The sequence below is a fragment of the Vigna unguiculata genome, chromosome 7, assembly GCF_037176805.1.
Source record: "Vigna unguiculata cultivar grain cowpea cultivar isolate G323 ecotype 2 chromosome 7, ASM3717680v1, whole genome shotgun sequence".
NCBI lineage: Eukaryota > Viridiplantae > Streptophyta > Magnoliopsida > Fabales > Fabaceae > Vigna > Vigna unguiculata.
In genome coordinates this window covers 13,328,732-13,339,536 of record NC_140798.1, presented here as the reverse complement: position 1 = coordinate 13,339,536, position 10,805 = coordinate 13,328,732, and the positions used below count along the sequence as shown (strand labels likewise).

Sequence of the window (10,805 nt, the reverse complement as noted above, 5' to 3'; positions counted from 1 at the left end):
TAAAAAAGATGAGGTTTGGAGGAAAGGGATTAGGGAGAAGGTTGTGAGAATATTTTGAGAGAGATAGAGGGAATGGGGGATTGGGAAAGAAATGGGGATTTTGAATAAATAAGCTTAAATTGATTATATAATTTTTGTTTTGTTTGAAACTAATATTTTCATTATCACTAAATACAAAAAATTTTCTATGACTACGAGCTGTAACGAGTAGGAGGAAATCCATTCAACATATTTTCTTTGATTGTACTACAACAATTTATTTGTGGTCTTGGATGAAGGGAATTTCATCTGATTTGAACTATGTTTCTCTAGATTCCATTATATCCTTTATCAAATTATCAAGGAGTCCTTTGACTATAACAAGTATCAACTTTTCTAGGTTACAACGAGTTTAACCTCTTTAGGTATCATGAGTCACTCCTCTTTAGGTACGAGTTTAAGCTCTCAAAGCATCACGCCTCAATCTCCCCCTATGATAAAGAACTTTCAATTATAATGAAATGATAATATCTCATACGGGAGAGCCATAAGAAAGCTCACAGGGTTGACTTCACACAGTGAAGGATTTACAACAATTACACTCAACCCATTGACACTCTCTAACAAAGATAGATATAACAATATAAATTCTCAAAGTGTTTCTCACTTCTTCTTCTTTTCCTCTTTTTCCTTCAAGAATGATTTGGCAATGTTTCAGTACTTTATCTTTCCTCTCTTGTCTCTTTTCTTCTTCATCTAGGTCTTGATAGATGTAATTGCGCTTTTATCACTTGACCATTGATACATATTTAATTATGTCTACCTTCGTATCTTCTAATATCTTCCAATATTCTCTGTTATTTGTAAGACCCGAGGAATTTAAATAATTAAATAAATCATTAATAAATGCGGGTAATGGAAGTCTTTATGACATTAATTATTAGTCTTTATGATGTGGAATAGTACTAGCTCAAATGATTGAGAGTACTTGATTGTTATGAGAGGACTTGGGTTTGAGTTCTGTGTATGCCAATTATGTGTTAATTTTGAATTGTGTATTTGTTTTTAATGTGATTGATCATGAGGAGTGATAACGTAATCCTAGATTTATAGGAATTATCACGAAACATGAATGGGTTGAGTTGGTTGTGCTCTTGCTTTGTAATTGAATGGTTATGTGTTCAAACCTTACTAAGAATGACTTAAGCTTTCTTTTTGCCAAAATTCTTTTTGGCATGAATGTGAAAGGGCAGAGAAACCCTAGCTGCAAAAAGCAAAAAGGGCCATTAACACCAAACTTAATGGCATTTTCATTTTTGGGGTTAATTACACTTAATTAAGGTAGTTTTGGAGAGGAAAAATGGAGAACGTGAAGGAACAAAGGAGAAACTGAATTGGCAGTGTGGATAGGGAGTTCGGAAGGTTGTTTTGAGTGAAAATCCAGGATATAGAGTGCATTAGAGAGAAGGCAAGGGCTGGATTGGTTGTGGTGCAAGAAGAGTTCTATTTATTTCAAATTGAGCAAGGATTATCCAAGTAAGGGGAGTTGTTTTCGTATGTTTTTATTCGTGTATAATGTATTGTTCCTTGACGTGACCCAAATTGCATGAAACCCTCTATTTTCACGTTGTTTTTGCAAGTTTCTAGGTTTCTGCCCAGAAACCGCCTGACAATGATGAATGTGCCGCTAGACGATGCATCCTTTTGACCCAGTTTTCTGGGTTCTATTATGAACTACTTGGCAGTGAAGTTGACCCATTAGACGATGCTCTGTGATTATTTCTAGTTTTTGTTGTGTTTTGAGGAGTTTATATGGTGATGACTGTGCGGTGAGAATGCTACATTTTTGTCAATATTTGAAGTTATATTATTGCTATACTATGATTCTTGCGAATCATATTAGGAATGTAAACATGGAAAGTTCATGTTAAAAACAAAATTGATGAATGAATCTGAAATTGGGAAAGAAGGTCAATTACTTTTGGTTGGGTTAGTATGATGTTATTGGTTGAGTATGTATCAGGAAATTGATTAATTGTGAACTTTTGGTTCGTTTGTGAATGACTGAATTTGAAGGGGAAAATATTGGTAGGCATAAAAAACCTGGGTTTTAACCAGGTACTAATGTGTAGCCTAGCGGCATCTTATTGGCTGTTGGGCGATAGCGGTGAACAATGATAGTTCTAGAATTTTCACTGAGTGGCTGAGAGAGAGGTTCCAGTGGATGGAATGGGAAGGGAATTATGGGAGTAATACTGAGAGAAAGAAAAGTGAACATGGATGAAGGGGAATAGGCAATATAAGGAATAAGTTGGAGTGCTCACAATAAATGAATGTAGTGATTGATAGTGAATTCTTGGAGATGGTCTAATAATATGAACAAAGAGATAGAAAAATCAAATATACGTGATTTGGGACTATTGGTCCCTTTGTGTAAAGAGTTAGTGGTTTTAGATGCAATATGTGAATGATTGGTAAGGATGTTAAAATTGGTTAAGAATGGCTACAATAATGAGCTGAATATGGTAACTAAGATTAAAATAAGAACTGGTTTTGTCTTGAGTTGTATGTGGTATAAAATGTTGATATGGTAATAAAATATACGTGCACTAGGATTTGAGATGGAAATCAATACTATCATACTTGGTGTGTGGACCATTAGTGTATGGAGATTTCAAATTAAATTAAGTTGTACATAAGTGAGTGTGCGTAGGAGTAAATTTAGAGGATGGAATCAGAGGTGATTGACAATGCATCAGAAATTAGGCTCTAAATTGGGTATAGGAGTTATGGACCAAGAGTGATTTGGTTTAGAACCATAACCTGTTGAAGTGCCATGTAGTAAGGCCACGCTACTAATACAACGCCTAACAACATAAGAGTTCCCGCTAGGCGATAGGATTATCAGGGAAGGCCTTGGGTCGCGCGCCGCCTAGCGGTGAGGAGTGAACCGCCAGGCGATAGACCTCAAACAGTGGGTCTGGAGCTGCTTGGCACCTAGTAGTGAGATGATTCCGCCAAGCGGTTTGAGTAGAAATGTTGCTTGGCGGTGCTTAGGCAGCACCAAGCGATAGCGCTGCAAGTAGTGACTTTTCTTGCTTGCGTTTTGTGTATTGTGATGTGAGACTTGGACCAAGAGATGTTGATTGTGTAATGAGCGGGTAGGTTCATGGCTGGTGATGAACACGTGATGATATGAGCGGGGAGGTTCATATCCTGATGCTCTCGCGTTGGGATACGAGCGAGGAGGTTTGTATGTTTCATGCTCACACTTGAGAACTGCTACGAGCGGAGAGGTTTGTACCTGGTGGATCACGTGTGTTGGACTACGGGCAGGGATGTCCGTAGAGTTGGACTACGAGCAAGGAGGTTCGTAGAGGCCGGACAACGAGTGGGCAGGTTCATGGAAGCATCACATATCCTGAGTCCAGGGTCAATTATTTGTGTGACTTGCAGGTTGAAAAGCCTTGGGGTATTAAGGTCTTGGCCAAGAACTAACTAGAATAAAATAATTGGGTGTATCTTGATTTTATTAATTTATATGTTAATTATTATGAGCTCATCCTTTCTATTTGTGTTTGGCGATGATTGTGTGACTTGTCACATGAGATTACTTTATGTTCATTTATGTTTTTTTTTTGTTTTTAGTAAGATGTTTTGAGAACTTGTAAATAATTATGGTGTTTATTGATTTTTCTAATTTGAATTTTAAGTGCGATTGTAAAAATTTTAAATTTTTCCCGCATTTGGGAATAATAAATGAGGACGTTTGAATTTCAATTTCAATTTATTTATTTTATTTAAAGTAATTTCCAATAGGGACATTACATTATTCTTCACTTTGGAAGTTCTTGATCAATCAAAGTGTATTGCTTCTTGTGAATTATCAACTCTTTCCATTTTAGTCTTTCAACAATTTAAATTTCAATCTGTAGAGTCTTTCTCTTGGCTCATGATTCATAGATATTCATATGACAATATTTTAGAATAATCAATCAAAGAGGAATTCAAAATACTTCATTATCTGGGTAATTTTATATGCGATCAATAGGGGAAACAAATATATCTTGCCCTTTATATTCTTGAGTAAGTATAATTTGTTGTCTTCTAATTATAATCCACCATTTTCAAATTTAACAATGATTATTTTCAATTCAGATGTCACTTGCGATTACTTGTGATTTCCCTCATTGATCACACTATTGTATGGTTTTTCTTATTGCACAAGAAATCCCCAATATTTGAAACAAATACTTGATTGGTAAGAATATCAAATTTATGTTCTTTCATTCTTATATACATTGACACTAATTAGTGTCTTTTTTTTGTCCATTGACCATATATAATAATTGAAAGATAGATAAACTATAAAATAAAAAAAAAGTTTACACGGTTGTCCTTCAAGGTTAGGTATTTTTATCATTGTTTTCTTCCTTTTCTTCCTCAATTACTTATAATTGTGTTGGTATTCATATTTGTAGTGTAATAAACAAAGCGACTCATATGAGTGTGAATACTATGTTATGTAATGAATGACAACCATTGGCAATGCTGCTATTCAAAGAGGTTGAAATGAGGTAATGATATACTTAATTGATAGTACAAATAAATTTAATCTTTTTTATGCATTAATTAAAATTATTGTGTTTTATCCAATATTTCGACAATCCTAAACCATTGCATCGATATTCAATTAACTACATAAGGAATACTTATGCAAAATATCTTATAAATTTGTACAACTATTTAGCTTAGATAACTTGTAATTATCTTTCTCTGTGTAAATATACATTCATGATAATTCCAAGGGTTAAATATATTTTTAATTCTAATATATATTGTTCACTGTTTTAGGAATTCCTAGTTATTTATGGATGTCTTCTAGTTTTGTTTGTGATCTTTATGTCTAGGTTTCTTAATTACGTTTATTGTAAGGTTTGAGATGTGAATCTGATAACAAAAACTTGATATTATTTATTATCATCAAAATCAAGCTAGACTTATTAGACAAAATCTTCAAATTTAGAAATGTTTCTATATGAGTGAATTGTCATGTTTTAACAATATCAATAGAAAAATAATTAGGTTAAATTATACTTTTAATCCCCATTTTCGTAGCAAAATTTGAATTTGGTCCCTCAATTATTTTTTATCTCAATCTGGTCCCTATTTTGGGAAATTTGACTCAATCAAGTCCTTTCCATTAGTGGTGGAGTAACGGTGTTAAATGGGGTGCCACGTGTCAGCTTCTGGATTTTTTGAATTTTTTTTTGAATTTTTTTTTGAATTTTTTTTTTGAATTTTTTTTTATTTTTTATTAATTTTTTTAAAATTTTTAAAAAAATTAAAATTTTGCCACGTGTCAAGCTGAAATCGTGCCACGTGGCAGTGACAGTGCCACGTGTCACTATTTGGGAGGTGTCATTTTCTCATTCTCAATTTGATCCCTGTATTTTATCTTTTGTCTCAATTTAGTCCCAATTTTTGTAAAAATTGTGCAATTTCGTCCCTCCAAATTGAAACAAAAATTATAAAATGTTATACAAATATTTTTATTAAATTTGATTTTTTTATTCAAATTGATATTTTTATTATATATTTTCAATAAAACCAAGTTTCTTTAAATTTGTTTCACATTAAATTTTACTTAAAATTGTTTTCAAATTTTAAATTTATTTGTTTTTTATTGTTACATAAACTAGTTAATTTTTCTTAAATTATATAATTTTTATTTTTATACTAACTAAAATATTTGTATAGAAATTATTGAATTTTACACATTTTAAAAATATGCAATTATTTAAAATATAAATTCAAATAAAAAACAATATTAAAGTATAATGTAATAAAATATCAATATAATTTATGAATTTTTTTATTGATATTATTTTCTATTAACAACTTTAAAACAATTTTAAATAAAGTTTAACGTAAAATATAAATTAAAATAAACTTAATCTTGTTAAAAATATTTACTTGAAATATCAATTTTGATAGAAATATCTTTGCATATTTATATAGAAATTAAATTTGGTTTCAATTTGGAGAGGGACAAAATTGCACAATTTTTACAAAAATTGGGACTAAATTGAGACAAAAAATAAAATACAGGGACCAAATTGAGAATGAGAAAATGACAACTCCCAAATACTGCCACGTGGCACTGTCACTGCCACGTGGCACGATGTCCGCTTGACACGTGGCAAAATTTTTAATTTTTAAAAAAATTTTAAAAAAATTAATAAAAAATAAAAAAAATTTCAAAATAAAATTTCAAAAAAAAAATAAAAAAATTTCAAAAAATCCAGAAGTTGACACGTGGCACCCCATTTAACACCGTTACTCTACCACTAACGGAAAGGACTTGATTGGGTCAAATTTCCCAAAATAGGGACCAGATTGAGATAAAAAATAATTGAGGGACCAAATTCAAATTTTGTTACGAAAATGGGGACTAAAAATATAATTTAACCAAATAATTATAATTAACTTGTACTACTAAAAAAAACTTATATTTTCTGCCAATTTTGTTTTGAATTTTTTTTTCGTAGGAAATACTTACAAATTTTTATTGTGAAAAAAAATTGCAAGAAATTGTTACCAATTTTTTTTATAAAATATTTTGTGTAAAACACTTTCCACAACAAATTTTATATAAAATACTTGCAAATTTTATAATTTTGTAAAAAATAATTACCCACAAAAAAATTATCTGCCAATTAAGATTCTTATAAAAAGAATATTTTGTGGATAACTTTTTTTACCATTACCAGACATCTTTCCTCTTCGATGGTGTATGGTTGGTTATTAATAAATACGTTTTAAGACTAACTTTTAATTTTATTTTTTAAAATTGTCGATGCTGGTTAACACTTGTGATTTGGGATTAATCCTAAAATCAGTAAGAATATTAAAATTTTATTTGAGTGGATAAGCTATTAATTTTATAATAATAATTTTTGTATTAATAATACATAAAACGTGTGAAAGAAGAGAGTGAGATGAAAAGGTGGTAATAAATATCGAACGCGGTGTAGGGAGATATAGGAGTTAGAAGAGAAGTTAAAATTGGAGTGTAACTGTAAATGTAATGAAAAGCTAAAGACAGAAAAGTGCACCGTCACCGTAAACAAACGGTGGTCCAGGAGGGTGGTTGTATCCAGTGGAGGCTTTAACCTACGAACTTCTCCTTATAATCACACCCTCGCCTTCGCTTCTTCTTTCTCTCTCCACTCCCATTCCACACCCCACCCCACCCACACTCTTCTTCTCTCCCACGCCAACAACACTGTAGTTTTATTTTTATAATTATTAGGGTTTTCATCTGGGGAAATCAAAATAGGGGGAAATACTCTGGAGGAGAGTGTGTAGAAAACATGGTTGTCGATGATATGACGAAGTGCATCATCGTCGGCTATGGAGGTTCCTCTTCTCGATTTTCCGATGCTTATCCCAAAAGGTAATAATTGTTACTTCAAGATCTCCCTCTCTTTCAAAACCTACTTTTCTGTTCTCTCATGGATTTCATGCTTTTCATTCAGTGCTTTCCCCCTGATTTTCGAGGGATTTTCGAGTTACCTGGAATAGGATTAAATATAATTCCCCTCTAGCGTTTTCGAAATCTCTTCCTCTCTTCTGGAGATCGAAGAGGAATCACTCTCTTTGTTATATTTAGATAGCTAGATGGATAGTTAATTCGTTACCTCTGCTCTTTCTTATTCTTCTCGTTCTGCTTCTCGTTCAGATCTATTTTTTTTATTGATTTATTAGAAAAATAGAACAATTATTATTTTCAATAGGTTGGATTTGTTGATTTTTTTCTCTCTTGTTTTTTCCAACTCAATTGATAAATCTAGGGGTTTGATGGAGGGGAGATATAGTGGGGATTGATATGATGAAGGTGTTTATAAGGTTGTTTTGTTGAATTGTTTTTGGGATGGCAATATTGTACGAACCAGCAATAAAACTCATCACCGAGATGAGATAGCATGGGTCTCGCTTCTTTGTCAATGGAGAATCACCACCCTTCCACGCTCTTGTCAATGGACTCAAGTGCATCTTCTCATGAGGAACTGGATTTGGAGATGAATCGCCAAATCATACTCTCTCGTCCGCCCGATATCAACCTGCCCCTCTCAGCCGAGCGCAGCCCTCCTCCGCAGCCGTGGAATTCTGAGCCCTGTGATATTCTTGATGTTGGTCTTGGCACTCAAGGGTACGAGACTGAGAGTTTTATTAATCTGCCCAAAGCTGGAAGGAAGTGCGCGAAACGCGTTGATAGCATATGGGGTGCTTGGTTTTTCTTCAGTTTTTACTTTAAGCCTTCTCTGAATGATAAGTCTAAGGCCAAGATTGTCAGGGACAGTAACGGTGTTTCTGGGTTCGATAAATCTGATCTGAAGCTTGATGTTTTCATGGTTCAACATGACATGGAAAACATGTACATGTGGGTTTTCAAGGAGAGGCCTGAGAATGCGTTGGGTAAGATGCAGCTGAGGAGTTACATGAATGGGCATTCCCGTCAAGGGGAGCGTCCCTTTCCCTTTAGTGTTGACAAGGGTTTTGCTCGATCCCACAGGATGCAGCGAAAGCATTATAGAGGATTGTCAAACCCTCAGTGTGTGCACGGCATTGAGGTTGTTTCCGCACCCAATCTGATGACCCTGGACGAGGATGATCGAAAAAGGTGGATAGAACTCACGGGGCGAGATTTGAATTTCACAATCCCACCAGAAGCAAGTGATTTCAGTTCATGGAGAACTCTTCCCAACACGGACTTTGAGCTTGAGAGACCACCTCCCTCAATCAAGAATGGTCCCAATGCTCACCCGAAGAAACTGCTTAATGGATCTGGGCTGAATTTGTCAACTCATCTGTCTAACCACAGTAATGGCGATGGGTTGGACCTCTCTCCTGTCAGCAGCAAGAAGAGGAAGGACTTTTTCCCTCACGGGAATGAAGAAGAATGTTACTTGGCTGTTAATCCTCCATCTGATCGTCTTCCAGATATAGAAATGCACCCTAGTGAACCACACTGGTTAAATGACTTCAGCGGGGTGATAAAGAGTGTTTATGGACCTGTTACAGCTGCTAAAACTATCTACGAGGATGAACAAGGTTACTTGATTATCATCAGTCTGCCCTTTGTAGATCTTCCAAGTGTGAAAGTTTCGTGGAGGAACACTCTGACTCACGGTATCATAAAGGTTTCCTGTATGAGCACATCTCGAAAACCTTTCATCAAGAGACATGACAGGACATTCAAACTTACAGATCCATCGTCAGAGCACTGCCCTCCTGGAGAGTTTGTCCGAGAAATCCCTCTTTCAACCCGAATTCCTGAAGATGCCAACATAGAAGCATACTATGACGGGCCAGGATCAGTGCTTGAGATCCTTGTGCCGAAACATCGCGTGGGACCAGAAGAGCATGAAGTCCGTGTTTGCCTCCGCCCTCATCTGGGAGGGAATGATCTTAAGTTAACATGAGATAGGCACTAAACAATTATTAGGGATTTCAGTTTGTTGCTCGTGTCATTGTTTCTAACTATGTACCATACAGTGTTATCCGCAATAGAATTGTGTCTTATATATTTGTCTCTACCAATTTTAGCTCCCTGACTGCACTGGTTCTTTTTGTCCCAGAGCATCTGTATGCTTTTGATTAGCAGTATTGAACAACTAGTCCTCATAATTTATAAGAAATTACCAAATCAATGCCTGCGGAATGATTTGAAATACGATTTCGACCTTTAATTGGATTCTGATTCATTAAGCTGTTCTAATTATCTCTTACTTTTAGTAGAATTGTATTCAAGAACAGACGATACTTTTGCCTCCACATGTGTATTTCTTCTTGGGAATTCATCCTGTGGTTGCAATTTAAAAAGGCTCGTGATAGAGTTTACTTTCACTACAGTACAATGATGAATATGAGGAACAAATAAAACTGCTCCTATTCGTCTCCATCACTTTGTGTGTACTATATTAACGTCGTTCGTTATGTTAGACTGGGTGGGTTTCTTACGGAAAGTATGAAACCATTGGCCATAATATCCACACCTTTCTTACAGACATTTCAATTCGAGGTGCCTACCTTTTTAGACCATGTTGGAATATTGGTAAAAAGAACAAAGTCAACACTCACTATTAAATTAGCAAACTTGAACAACCTGTTACCTGTGGGATAATTTTCGTTTTCTGAAATTTCCAAAATTATACGTTGACTAAATAACACAAGATATTTTACCTATCTCGTTATGTGATTCCTATGAAGATTGTGAAGAGACTATGATGTTGTGCCTGCCCAGAGAAAAAAGATTGGGTGATATTTTGGGTAACAGAAGCATGAAGAAGCAATTGTTGACCAAAAGATTGGTGTGTTTGTGTGGTGAGTGTTTAGACCATAGGGTATGGATGGATGAGATAGAATGGAGTGGGGAAGTGTTTCGCTCATGTTTGTTGGCCAAGGATGATGATTTTCTCCCTCTCCTTCCTTTATCGGTGCAAGTCCTTTTCTTTGAACTTTTCTTTTATTTTTCTTTTCCCTCTATTTGGCATTAAATACTTTTCTCATTTACGTGTTAGGAAGCCCTATCATCCTCTGATAAACAGATGGATCACCAGTGGTCCACTTAACCTTTATTTTTGGAAAGGAGTGCCACTGCTAAATTTCATATTCAAAACCCTTTTATTATTATTTCTTTATATAGTTAGTAACTCCGCCTCGTATATCTAATTAGTGCTTTTTGTATCCTTTTATTCTAGTAAAAAACAACGTAGAATAGCTTCTTTGCATTTATAGAAAGTGCCTTATTTTCGTCCTTT

The 10,805-nt window shown here is 34.5% G+C and overlaps 1 protein-coding gene across 2 annotated transcripts; it reads left to right on the top strand.

Moving 5' to 3' along the window:
• The first annotated feature begins 7,171 nt into the window (after window positions 1-7,171).
• LOC114190583 (uncharacterized) lies at window positions 7,172-9,585 on the top strand. 2 transcript variants are annotated; one of them, XM_028079529.2, is made up of 2 exons: window positions 7,172-7,438; window positions 7,836-9,585. In XM_028079529.2, the coding sequence occupies exon 2, from the start codon at window positions 7,968-7,970 to the stop codon at window positions 9,465-9,467; it is 1,500 nt and encodes a 499-aa protein (XP_027935330.1). In that variant the 5' UTR covers window positions 7,172-7,438; window positions 7,836-7,967; the 3' UTR covers window positions 9,468-9,585. The 2 variants fall into 2 exon arrangements, with proteins under 2 accessions (XP_027935330.1, XP_027935331.1); XM_028079530.2 differs by having other exon boundaries at window positions 7,193-7,438; window positions 7,938-9,585.
• Window positions 9,586-10,805: the final 1,220 nt, after the last annotated feature.